The 14773-nt window shown below is 28.2% G+C and overlaps 1 protein-coding gene across 10 annotated transcripts in view; it reads right to left on the bottom strand.

The window, feature by feature from the left end:
• The window catches only part of LOC105834815, a 110766-nt gene that overhangs the window by 47200 nt on the left and 48793 nt on the right, over positions 1–14773 (bottom strand). For 6 of the 10 annotated variants that reach the window (XR_004962770.1, XR_004962771.1, XR_004962772.1 and 3 more), the window contains 2 exons: positions 6090–7145; positions 4541–5315 (listed from right to left, as the gene is read on the bottom strand). The exons of 1 other annotated variant lie outside the window; for it this stretch is intronic. Coding sequence is in view for 1 of the 9 variants with exons in the window: in XM_036285225.1 (XP_036141118.1) it covers positions 4810–5315; positions 6090–7145; positions 7254–7401; positions 7491–7604 (1824 nt within the window). In the remaining 8 variants the exon portion in view is untranslated. Of the gene's footprint in view, positions 1–2608; positions 5316–6089; positions 7146–7253; positions 7402–7490; positions 13948–14773 lie in introns of those variants that run through there. 3 more of the 10 variants (XR_004962769.1, XM_036285225.1, XR_004962776.1) reach the window with 3 other exon arrangements.

The following is a 14773-nucleotide window of genomic DNA, read 5'->3' as shown; positions in this document are numbered from 1 at the left end:
AATTGAACTCATTAAATGTTTTAGATAATAGTAGATTATTTGTTGTAATATGGTTTTCGGTCCACAAAAATGAATAATATAATAAGAAATGTGTTTTAGATACATTCATGCTTAACTTTTTGGCACTTATTTACAGGGAATGACGTAATTATATAGTTACAAATATTTCACAAATATAATTTTCGATTTTCTAATAAAATCATGATATAGTATAGCTAAAAACGCACATAATAATGCATTCATATCTTTCATTTCTCGTAATGTAATATATTTTTTAAATAAATAAGTGAATATTATATGATTGCAGGTAAGATGACGGATAATGCCAGATGACGCATTTGTACTTGAAGATTATGTTCTGCAACGTAATTGCGTTAATGTTATGCAAATTAAGTTTGTAATTTGTGATACTGATTATATTGATAATCTATAACTAAATTTTATCGTGTGCAACTTATAATTTCGTTATTTTTAAAAAATAAAGTAGTTGTACTATTAATATAATATATTGTTAAATAAATAAGAAAATTGATATTTATACAGATTAAAAATAGGTAGGTTACAATGTCACTTAATTTTACTCTTTTCGCTACTAAAAGTCATCTTACCCACATAGGGGGGGCAAAATAACGAAATTGACACGTTCTTAGAAAATCAAAATTTTTTAAAATTCTAAGTTATTTAGAACCTTTCAATTTTTATAATAGGTACAAAAGGCTTTAGTGAATCTAAGAAAAAGTAGATCATTGTTTTTACACCATCACAGAAATTAAGAAAAATCGACAAACCTTAAGGTCGTCATCTCACTCCCCTTTGCCTTACATATATGAGATGTATGAAAAAAATTACTATTTAATTTTAAAGAGGATTTTCAATGTGGCGGATTAAAATGATAACTTCCGTTGCACTAAGTTACACACATATAAGTTAATACATAGATTCATGAGATTGCTGATGACAAATTTGCGGCAAAAATTCCAAAATTGAAAATAGTAGATTCAACATGACAAATCAAAATACTAAATCTTCTTAAATTTGAGTGAAACTCATTTTAATCTGCCATTTTGACTATAGATTTTTAAATAACAAATCTAAACCTTTAAGAAGTAAATTAGACAACTTTTCCTATGAAAAAATCAAGGCACCCATCATGTAATTTCGTGAAACTTCTCACTATTCCGTGAAAACTTTTTATCATTCACGCGAACACATAATTCTACATGTAAGAAGTACAAATCAATAATATAATCAGTATATGAATATGATTAGTATACAAATAAAGCAAAATTACTAGTGTTAATGTAATAGTTCTATAAACATCACAATAATCTTAGAAATACGTGATACTTGATGACATTTTTTAGCAAACACCGATTTCGTCCCAGAAAGCACAAATCGTAACAAATATTCAAAATCGAGAACATCTTAAAGACGTCTTACAAAGGAAAATCACACTAGTATGATAATCGATTTTGATGAAACTTATTCCATCGATATCATGTCAAGTGTTATTGGGTAAAAGGATAATCGGAACTACTCAAACGTTCAATTTTGACATTGCGAGTTCAAATCTCGATAAACAACTTTTTTGTCTTGAATAAAAAATTTTTTTAATGACATACGATTTTTTTACATAAAATTAATATAATTAATACGTTTTAATTATTTATTTTATAAAAGTGCATTTTTTTCTTTGCCTGGTTCGTTATATGTATATTTCATACAATGACTGAAAATTAATAAATATAATTCTGTTTTTAAACAGTAATGACATGTTAAAAAATCGTATATCATTGAAAAAAAAAAATTTTATTTAAGAAAAAGAAGTTTCTCATCGAGCAACCCGCAATGTCAAAGTTATGGATCTAGCGCACTGCCGCTGTGCTACGCGCTTCTCATTGAAATGTTCTCTTCTTTTAGTTAATATGTTGTAATTACAATGTTCTCGCAAACGGTTAAGTAGTTCCAATTATTCTTTTACCCAGTAACACTTGACATGATATATAGAATAAGTTTCATCAAAGTCGATTATTACTGTGACCCCCCCCCCACCTTGTTAAAGATGTGCCTTTAAGATGTTTTTCATATTTCCATGTCTAAATAAAAGATGTCTAAAAATCATTTGAAAGACATCTTTAAGACGTCTTATGTTCCGATTTTGGACATTGTGCTATCTGGATCATATATGTTTTTCTAGACGTACGCACTGTTTTTTTTTGTTTTCTAATTGCTTTTTATATTATTTATGAATCTGAATGCTAATGAGCACTAGTGTCTTTTACAAACAGGGGTGGTTAATTATACAAGTTCTTTTGCTTCTTATAAATACATTTTTTGCACCTTTTTAATAAAATAAAACAAATCTAGCATTTTTATTTTTAAAACGGCTTTTTATGAAAAAAACTTTTTAAAATAATTTGTAATTATTTCAGCAAAAAAATGGAAAGCTAGTACGCATTAATTGTCAACACCTTAGGGACCGATATTGGATTTTTTGTTTAGACAGCATTTGGAGACCAACAACATCCAGAAAACCCAACTAAAATTCTCTCTTCTCAAATGATGTCTTTACCATGGGGAAGGTTTAACCAATGAACAAGTATAGAAAGTATAAACAGAAGATAACAAGTTTGGAATGATAAAAAGGCGATTGCTAATAGTAACTTCGGTCGCTTGCACTATTACAGCAATGTATGTACATTGAGTGCAAATTTTCGTAGTACGAAAAGTGCCGGTTCTAGAGTATTAAGAATTAACGCATTTTAATTAATACAAGATCCGAATCTTTAATAATATAATATTTCATATAATGTAAATGAAATACAAACTGTACTCAAATAAAAGCTACACATTATTTATACAAAAATTTTAATTTATACTGGTATCTTACAAAACACCTATGTTATATACGCACATAGTGAGGTATTTAGTTTTTAATTAATTTAATTAAGTTATTTTATTAGATATTGCATTTTTTTCAATTTAATTCTAAATGCTTTTAAGAACAAACAATTACAAAAATTATGGTAGGTAAGATCAACACTTACAGTAACAACCCAGTGAACACGCTGTGAGCATTTACGGAACATTTATAAAACATACTGTACATGAATGTTACAGACCAGCACAATGAACTAATAATGTGCCAAGTATGTCATTGACGAATCGAAACTATAACTGTTATGTATGTCTGTGTTGTCACTATTTCGTTGCATAGTTACGTAACATTTACATTTTGTTGACGTCAATAAGCCAAATGTTAATGTTTCGTAAATGTGATGTCACTATTGTAATGTTATTGCGCCATCATGTTTAATAAATAACAATTACGTAATTTTAATAACATCAATGAGCGTAACATAAAAATTTCGTAAATGCAGCATAGATGTAATAATTATTGTGACATCATGTTTAATATGTAACAATTACGTAATTTTGATGACTTCAATGAGCTTAACATAAAAGTATCATTAATGTAGCATAAATGTGATAATGTTATTACGACATCATATATCTTTAATACTTTCCGTGCCACATAAATCACTGTAATTCATTCTGGACCCGTTCAGGTCATTTGACATTCTACTGGCTATAAAAATTAAAAAATATATTTTTTTTTATTAAATTTGAATATTAAATAAATTTTTAATAAAAATAATATTTGCTTTATTTTGCATTGCATTTTGTACATTTGGTCTTTTTTTATAACAATAATTTTTTAGTTTCGTAATTATTATAAAACACATCAATTTATTTACCACTATAATAAAAAAAAAATTCAAAAATTCCGTAACGAAAATTCGGTAACAATGTTCCCGAAGGCGGGCGGGAAAATGTTCCGAATTAAAGGGAATTTCCGAATGCGGAGATTTTCCGGTTGACGACGGGGCCGGGAGGGGGACATCGTTCCCTTTAAAAAAAAAAAAACGGACATCATTCTAATTGCTTTCTTGTCTCGAGTCCCTTGATCAGCGTAGGCGACGAAGCGTCGCTTGATTCTTTTTTTTTTTTATTATTCATTCATTCCTTGTCTGACCCATAGACATAGGAATATAGGGACAGAGCATAAGCTTGATTGAAGGACGAGGGGAGTGAAGCTAAAATACAGGGGGAGTCCGCCATGATACTGTGCCTAAATTTGATTGGTTATAATTCTGCGCATGCTTAGTGTTACTATTTTGAAAAAAAATACAGATTAATTTAAAACTGTTATTTATTTGTTATACAAATATAAATCTAGTACCATTGTTGAGTGCTATTGGATTATGAAATTATTTACTTTATTTTCTACGTTATCAAATATTTATCATTAATATTATTTAAATAAATTTTTAATTAGTTTTATATACATGCTATAATGTAAAATAAAATACAAATTATAAAAGTTTAGTCGAATTACTACACAATATTTAATATTTTAAATATTTATTGTTGTCTATATAAGTACAAAACCTTAACAAATATACATGGCTAATATGTAATATTATGACATAAAATATCTTATTAATATCTTGTTGAAATATTTTGGACATTTACTTACCACTTCATTCGCAAAAGAAATGTATGCGCAAATACCCGCTGCAACAGAAAAGTTGCAAGTTTATTAAAAGCCATACGACAGTCAATAAATTTCCAATTATTCTATAAAAACAAAGTTTGCAAATACATTTCTCTTGCGAATAAGCTCAAGAATCGAGCCCCTGAGATATATCTTTGGAATTGCATTAAAAAATTTGGATTCAATGAGGGATATGTTTATGAAATGTATGGTAACAAATATCATTAATTATATTTAATAAGTAACAACATTTATTGCCCTTTAAAAAGTACAAGTTTATTAAGTAAGTGACGCTTACTATTTGATTTATCTATACTAGTTAACGCTATATAGTGTAGCCTAATTTTTACATATTTTTTAACAATAGCTCGAATTAAATGGACATCGTGATTTTCCATTAATGATTGATCGTGTGCGTGTGCTTTTAAATTGTTAAATAAATTACTGTTAATAAATTGTTCTAAAACTTGGTTTGATATATAAGGTTCATTAAGTTTTCGTTTTATAAATGTTCCACTTGAATGAACAGCGCACCGAATTTCTGTTTCACATTTACGACATATAGTTATAACATCAACTGACGGTTGTATTAATTTTCCACGACTTTTTACACTTATCAAATTATTTTTTCCAACGTTACGTACTGTTAATGCACTTACGCAAACATCACAAATTAATTTTTCTTTTAATTGCATTACGACATAGCCAGCAATATATTCGATGACATTCTTAGAAAATTCCGAAATTTCCCGAACATCTGGAATGTAGTTATGATCATTAACTAAGTTTAATGTTTCAACATTATTATTTTCATACGATTTATCATATAATCGTAATAATCGTGATGTGGAATTTATAATATCTTCAGAATTTTTTATTTTGCCAGCAGATGATACGTGTAAAATTGATATTTCTTCTAAAGGAATACAATTGCCAGTCATTGAATTACGTAAATCTGCATGAATAAGAATTTTTTTTATAGCCGCTTTGAATTGTCTGACAGTAGGATTATTATTTCCTCCGCCATGATGTCTAAGACATCCAAATAGCAATTCTATATGATCTTGACTGAATTTATAAAAGGGAATGTATTTTAAATAATTATTTTCTATACAAAATTCTTTAAATAATATTAACGCACTTTCCATACAAATAAGGAATCCTAAAAAACCAGTTTTTCGACGAGAATAACATAATAATTCACCATTTTCTCTTTTTAATGATAATATGTAGGATTTAAATTGTTCAAATTTATTTGTTACTAATTCTATATTTTTAGAATTTAACGCTTGTTTTAATCCAATTTGTTTTATGTTTTTTGAATTTAATATATCGAAAAGATCATTAAAAATTAATAAAAATTTAATTGTTTGCTCGCAACCTTGAAATTTTTCCAACAATAAATTATTTTTACAAAATAAAAGTGAGTCTGCGACTGATTGACTAAAAATTTGAGCGGCTAATCGAACTTTCATTTTTTGTTTATTATAATTGATGTGTTCGCTTCTTAATTTATTGCCTAAATGCATACCTTCCAGTTGTTGTAATTCATGAAGATTATTTAAGTATAACCATCGTATTGGTTGATTATCCCCATCAATAAAATATTGCAAATCTCCAAAAGTATTTCGCACTAGTTTTAGCATATGACTGGGGTCGAAAAAAGCTACTATTTTTTCATTTGTAACAGGGTGAGAAAACGATGTCTGCAACGAAGTTATATCATCAAAATTGCACCCGAGATTTTTAAAAACAGAAAAGTTTGTAGATGTTCCATCACAAGTCAAAGATATTATTTTTAAGCCAGTTTCATGCACAGCTTTTAAGCATTCTGTTACCAAACGAGTTTTCTCATCTGCAGACATTCCTTTTATCAAGTAATATGAAATTGGAATTTTCCATGCACCATTTATGCAAACAATCATAAAAACTAAAACTTGATTTGCTAAGATAGTATCATCACAAGCAATGTTTTCTCCCAAATCAATGTAACCGCTAAATTTTGAACCATCATATTCTAAATGTTCTCGAATTGCCATTTCATCAAATAGTAAAGAACCAAATAATGTATAATTTGATTTTTTTACACGTTCAGTGATAGAATATAACGCTTCTGAACTAATACCAGGTTCTCCATTAACACTTCTGTACCAAGAAGAAAGAGTTTTTACATGTGGTAAACACTTATTAAAGTAATCACGCACATATTCATAAGCTCGTGCAGAGTAATAATGTAGCGTTAGTGCAAATGAACGTATTTCCGGCGAATATTGTTTAGGTACGCATGCATTTTTCTTTCGCATAATTAATCGCTTAAAAATCTCACCTATTGGTTTACCTAACATATGTATGATGTCAATTTGTGTTTCATTCAACAATTGATTATTCTTTAATTTGTTTAAAATTTCTTTGAGTGTGATCACTTGATTCTTATACCGTCGTATTTTTTGTTGCGCAAATCGCATTTTTTTTGCATGTTGTATTTCCAAGAATTTAATTCTTTTTCGTAATCTAGATTTTTCTGGAGAATTATAGACTCGTGTAGGTGATACCATTGTTGTTTTATCCACTTTAGATACCGATTGTGCTAAAATAATAAATAACAGTAATTATATCAGATTAAAATTATTAAATTTTATTTATTAATTCTATTTCTTTGAAGGTAGATAAAATATGTATTAAAAATGATTTTTACGTGAACAAATATTTGTTATGGGTGATAAGGATCCATTGATTACATCTATTGATTCTGTTGGAACTATTGGCGAATAATTTATTTCTTGTGATACCGTTTCAACGTTTTCATTAATAAATTGTTCAACAGTAGATTCCGAAGATGATCGCTGCATTGTAAGTGTTCTTTAGTTAATGAAAAATAGATATTATAGTATGAGATATAATATATATTATAAAAACATGAATTGTTATTTACACTAGGCAATGCATTTGGCCTAAGTCGAGTTATTGAACATGTTCTATTAAAAGATTCTTCTTTAAAATGAATAGAACAAATACGAGCTGTAGTTGGGATAAATGATGAACTCATTCCCAAAATATCCAACCATAACTTGCGAGTAGTAGAATTTTTGGGAAAACTAAAAAAGAACCATATTATTTTTAACAAATTATATTTTTAAAATAAAAAATATAATATTTTAATGTTTAACGTAATGAATAATTTAATACCTGTGAAATGTTATTTTTATATTATCATTTATAGTATTATTTCTTTTTTTCCAATTTTGAAAATCAGATCTGTTTTTACACGACTGAACAAAGCACTGTACCATTTTTCACTTACAAAAAGTATTTGTTATAATGTAAAACCCTGACACAACGTAATTAACCTATTTATCTTTTATTTATTTTTTAAATGTCACGTTGTGTTACATTCATATTTTTAACGCTGCGCTTGCGCCAAATAATAACCAATCAAAAGTAGGCACAGTCAGTTTCCTCTCAATGGCTTCTGCCCTATAATGTTATATTCCGTCCCTATATTCCTATGTCCATGGTCTGACCGGCAATGAATTAACGTAACAGGCGAAGCGTCTGATCCGCGAATCATTCTGCACTTTTCGTATTCTTATCTATCTAGTGTGGTGAATTGAATCATTCCCATTTCTGATCGATTCAGATTATATTAGCCCAATTTTCAACATTTTGTTCATTGAAGTGTTACGAATTGTGATCTCTTCTCCGCTGGCTTGTTTACTATCGTATATGGTAAGTGCGATTGTTTATGTTTTTATTAGATTTATGGTATTTATTGTTACTTTTTTTTAGATTTATGGTTACAAGTATATCTGGCTTAATGTGTGACGATACATAATAAATACAAAGAATTATTAATCTAAGAATTTAAGATTTGACCAAATTATTTTTTATTTTTACTGAAAGAAAATTTTTCCAAAAATTGGTCTCGAGAAAGTCGAAATCACTTAAACATTTGCTCAATTATAATGCTTAATGTATTAATATTAATTTTCATCATTTTAATTCAATTTATCTGCATCATTTTTTTAAATGTTATTTGCAGATATTTTGAAACATTTTATATTAAGATGGATTACTTTGTCATTGAGAGCAATTAATTGGGAACACGTAATTTTAATATCAGTCTATAACATATTTACTATTTCCTACTATATATTAAATTTAAATATGCCTAGAACGAAACTAAAACTAGATATTCCTTATTTAACATCAAGGCAACAGCGACGTAATTTTTTAACAGAACTCAATAATATTCGTAATCAGCCTAATAATATAAATTCTCTAAGAGTTGAAAATGATATTGTACGTCAAACTAATGTACCAGACAACATCGAGCAATTACCTCAGCAGCAAAGTGATGTAAGGGAAGTTGACATTGACGATTTCAATGTAAATGATGATTTAATTTCTATATGTTCGAGAGTTAGTGCCAATGAAAATAATTTTTCGTCAAGCAATTCTGATAAAGATTTTTTTTGTAAAACTGATATTTTAGACGAGATTCGAAAATGGGCCATTGAGAATTCTTTGAGCCATTTTGCTTTAAGTGGTTTATTGAAAATTCTCGTGAAATACGGCCATGACCTACCAGTTGATGCTAGAACTTTGCTTTGAACTCCTAAACAGGTGGATATTTTTCAAATGGAACCAGGGCATTATCATGCAGGTTTACGTGAAAGTTTAAAAAAGTCTGTTCGTAAGCATTATTTATGAGATTCTTGTCCATCACAAATAAAGATTAACGTGAACGTAGATGGTCTTCCGTTAACAAAGTCATCCGGCAGTCAATTTTGGCCCATTTTGGCTAGTATTGTGGCAGATTTTTACCGAACCATTTATAGTTGGTGTATACCACGGTAATAAAAAGCCAAAATGCGGTAATGATTTTATGCAATATTTTATAAATAATTGTATTGAAATTTTGAAATCAGACATTATAGAATTTAATAAAAAAATAACTGTAAAAGTAAATACATTTATCTGCGATACTCCTGCAAGATCTTTTATCAAAGGAATTGTGGGGCATAATGCCCATTTTGGATGTGGTAACTGCATTTAAAAGGGAGATTACATAAAACATCGAGTCACATTTCAAAAAATTCATGCAACATTAAGATCAGATGAATCTTTTAAATTCAAACAACAGGAAGAGCATCATAAATTCACTTCAAGTCTTGAAAAATTAAATATTGGAATGGTCACACAATTTCCTTTGGACTACATGCACCTTGTGTTATTAGGAGTAATGAAAAAATTGTTGCAGTTTTGGATAAAGGGTAAAATGAACGTACGTTTTGTGCAAACTGTATTAGATTACATTTCAAATTTGTTGCTGTCATTTTCGGCTTTTCTACCGAAGGAATTTTGTAGGAAATCAAGATCACTCGATCAGGTTGATCGATTTAAAGGTACCGAATTTAGGCAATTGTTGTTGTACACCGGACCCGTAATATTTTATAACAAATTATCTCGTGATGAGTACATTTATTTCTTAAGCCTCAGTGTAGCCATTCGAATTTTATGTTCAAAAGAATATTGCATACAACTGCTTGCTTATGCACGCAGTTTATTGTTGTATTTTGTGGAAAATTATGGTATATTATATGGAAATCAGCATGTCTCATATATAACGTGCATAATTTAATTCATTTATGTGACTATGTAAACTTATGGGGGCTATTAGATGAGTTCAGCGCATTTAAGTACGAAAATTACATGCAAAAAATTAAAAAAAAAATTAAATCTGCGAGTCAACCTTTAGAACAGTTAATTCGTCGTTGTATGGAAGAAGATAATTTGAACTTGTCGCGCAAAGAAAAGAATTATCCAATTTTACAGTTTAGTAATACTTCAAATGCTAATTGTGAAAAGGTAATAAAATCAATTCAATGCAAGGACTTCTATATTAGTACACGATCTGCTGATAATTGTTGCTCTTTGCTTGATGGTACAACAATTGTGCTTACAACAATTTATTAAAAAAATAAACAGATTTTTCGTTCAGGGTAAAAAATATTTGAATGTCAAGTCATTTTTTAAAAGTCCATGCGATTCTTTAAGCATTGGAATTAAACAAATCAGTGAATTACAATACGAATCGGTTATTGTTTCATTGGCTGATATTAAAACAAAATGTGTAAAATTGCCTTTAGGCAAAGAAGAAGCAGTAATATTATCTTTACTCCATCAAGATACGTCTTTATGGCGAGTACTGATATAGATGTAGCATATATAGAAATGTAAAAAATTAATATTATTTAACAAAAGTTGTTATTTATTACTTTTACAGATGAAAAAATCAACAATGACAAAACCATATGCAGTAGTAACGTTTACTCAAGATGGCGATGATGAAGAAGAAATCGTGTCTGAGGTACCGAGTTCATGGCTTCGATCAAATGCAACAAAATGCTGGTGGCCATCGGTCAAAAATATAAATACGTTAATATTAAAACAAACTTTACCTGATGATGATGACCCAAAGTGGGCTCTATATTCTATCGAATTTCATGGATATAATGGTAACCTATATTTTATTATTAATCTATAGTCTTTATAAGTTATTAATATTGTTGAAAAATAATTTGAAAATTATGATTTTCTCCCAACCAAGATACGTTAGAACAGGCTAGAGCAAAATCTACAAATTATTCATCATACGATGATAACAATATTCAACATAAAAGAAAGAGAAATGTGCGAATATCCAGCAAATCCCAACGGGAAAAAACTCCGTCTAATTCTAATTCCGATTATTCCGAATTTTCTAATTCTGAGTCAAGATCGATTTTGCCAAACCCACCGACTCTTACAATGACTAACATGCCTGTTACTAAACCAAGTACTTTCAAGCCACTTGAATCCATTGAAGAAGTCATTCAGGTCATTGACGGATCAATAGTATCTAATAAAAGTAACGGTTTTTTGCTATATTTATTATCGGCTAAATTAGAAAACCTCCTAACTCCATTTTTGGATAAAATAGAAATATTATGTGCATATTATTATACATATTATGTACATTAATATGCACTTAATATCTCAATTTTGTCCAAAAATAGAGTTAGGAAGTTTTCTAATTTAATCGACGTTATTATTTATACGTATTATCTTTATATAATACATATTTTTAAATAAGATTTGAAGTTTTTCTTAGCAAGTATTTTAAGATTATTTTAGTCCTTCTATAGTTTTGTAGGTGTACAGGATTTACATACGAAAATGACATCAATGTCAAATAGCATGGAAGGTATTATATATTTTTCTTTATTCTGTAATTTCTATTTTTGTTGTATTGATTTCTTAATATTATTAATTTTTTAGAGCATTTTAATAGAATATACGAAGTGATAACTTCTCTAATTCACAAACAGTTAAAGAGAATAAAACTGTGTTATTAGCTGTAGAAAAAAAAATGAAGAAGACTCCAGATGTCCCTGCATTGGATGTGACAAATATAGAGCGTTCTCTTCCACTTAAAACAATTGATGATGTCAAGGCTTTTGAAAATAATTTAGTAGAAAATGTGAAAGAATATAACAAATTTGTAAGTTAAATGTGGTTTTTATTTAATTTATTATATATATTGCAATTAATGTTATAATCTCATTATGTTTGTCTAGCTGTATTGTCTAGTTCGTATAGGCGGAAGCTGTAGGAAAGAAAATTTGATTAGAATATACCGAAAAGTTTTTAGCAATGAAGTAGTTAAACAATCGTCGTGGAAAGGCTTACGTGATCACTTTAATATCAGTGGCCAAAAAACAATTATAAGGGCCATACAAGGTAAAATATATGTTACTTGGACATATCCATTTTCAAAAGTTTCTTTTTAAAATTATATTGTCGTAATGTATGTTTTAGAAACAATTTCAACTAATCATATATTCACTTTGAAAGAATTCGAAGATGTAACCAAAGAATGGTTTCAGGGTGGACAGAGACTCGCACGTGATCAAAAAAGGGCTAGGGAAATGGAGCAAGCTAACATTTAAGTTTTTGTTTTATAGTTTACATTTTTTTACGTTATTTTACGAATTTATTTTTTTTATTATTTATAAAATAACTGTCAATGTGATTCTTATGTGATTTATAGTTGCGAGAATTTCACGATTATATATATTTAAAATATATATTATATGATTAATATTATATATGTTCATCATTTTAACAAAATAAAGAGTTTAAAGAACTTTCATTTCATTAAATTTAATATTTATTTATATATATGTATACTAGTATATAAAACATTATATTTATTTTTATTTAACAAAATGATATTTCTTTCTCGCGCCATTTTATTTCTGAAAAGACGATTTAACTCTGTTACTATTATAACTTATTAATTATATACTAAGCATAAGAAGAAATATCATTTTATTAAATAAAAATAAAAATAATAATTTGTTAAATAATAAATAATTTACAATTATGCGGAAATTTTGATTATAACCTCTTGTAATTATTATCTTTTAGTTTACATACTGCATTTAGTAAAATAGTTTTGTAGTTAGTATATATGCAATCTATTGAAATCAATAAAATTCTACTTGAACTAGGTAAAATCTATTTACATATCAACCGATTAAAACTTTAGGCTTATATACAAATAGATTTTAACTGGTTCAAATAAAATTTTATTGATTTCAATAAATTTTATACCAGCTAGACTATTTTATTGGATGCAGTAAAAACGACATAATATAGTTACAAGAAGAATCTCTCTGGTACGTAATTTTATACGTGCATTTTACGTTAAGTTATACGTAAAAGTGACGTCATCTTATACGTAAAAGTAACGTTATTTTATACGTAAATGTGACGTCATCTTATACGTAAAAGTAACGTTATTTTATACGAAACCATTATGTGTATGTTCCTCTTTTTTTCTTATTTTGTTGCGCGAAATAAAATCAAAATATGCTGACATTTTGACCAAATTATAACCGGAAAATGACGTAACTATTACGAGAATAGTGAAACATTGTTCCATAATGATCACGTAAATGTTACGGATCAGTGTTTACTGGGAATTGCATGCTTATATGCAAAATTACATGAAACATCTTCGGTTTTCATAATGAGCATTTTTCGAGATATTAATTGTAAAAGTATGATGTATATTCACTTTTTCATATAAATAAAATTCAGTCGGTTACCCATATAGGTTATTTTTTACCCTTATAAGTCTCCCTCTTTTTTTAAGTTTTAAGACAATTTGACAATATTGTTACTTTTGTTTTACTATTATGGATATTTCTTTGTTCATATTGATACTATGATAATGATATATTTATATGCAAACTCCTTATAATATATATGTATATGTTATTACATATACATATAATATAAATTTGTTTGTGTAAGTTAATTTATATACAGGGTGTCCCAAAACATGTGGGTCAACGCTTAGAAGGGATCGAAATGAATATAAAAGTTCAATATTGTTTTGGGTTAGGTCCACCAATAATCGAGATATTAACATATGGAATCTGCAAATAATCTAATTACTTTCTATCGTAATTGTGAACAGTAAATTAATAAAAGCTTATCATACATATACGATAGATTTTTTCTTCCATGTTATGGCTCAAGCGGATCGAGCACTTCCCTCGGCGCGCTCTCATTCGCATAATTTGAAAAATTAATACCTCGATTATTGGTGGACCTAACCTAAGACCTAACCTAAGACTTAACCAAAGACAATATTGGACTTTTATGTTCATCTTGACTCTCTCCTACTTTTTTACGAGCATTGAGCCACATGTTTTGGGACACTCCGTATAGTAGATAAATCATTATATTGTATTAGGTAATTCCTTAAAATTGTATAAAAAATATTATGAATAAGAAAAAAAAGAAGAAAAAAAGAAGAAAAAAAGCATATCGGAATTTGTAGAAAAGAATGCGTAAGCGTTGATAACATTTTATGCGTTGTAAATTATAAAAAGCTGATAATATCGTTTGAATGGAAAAGCCATGTGAACGAAATAACAGAATCGATATGTCATCGTACCTGCTAATTCTCACGTAGCGATAATATTTTTCGATATTATATCGCTTGTATGATTACTTATCATTATATTAATAGAGATGTCAAAGAAGAACGTAATCTCAGTACATAACCAGTAATAGATCGGATTCGACAATTAGTATTTATCTCTTGTATCTTGTTTTATATAGGAGAAAAGGGGAGGAGGGGTAAGATGACGACCTTAA

Source organism: Monomorium pharaonis, chromosome 4 (assembly GCF_013373865.1).
Source record: "Monomorium pharaonis isolate MP-MQ-018 chromosome 4, ASM1337386v2, whole genome shotgun sequence".
Taxonomy (NCBI): domain Eukaryota; kingdom Metazoa; phylum Arthropoda; class Insecta; order Hymenoptera; family Formicidae; genus Monomorium; species Monomorium pharaonis.
The sequence above is the reverse complement of the archived record's forward strand: the minus strand, read 5'-3'. Positions and strand labels throughout refer to the sequence as shown.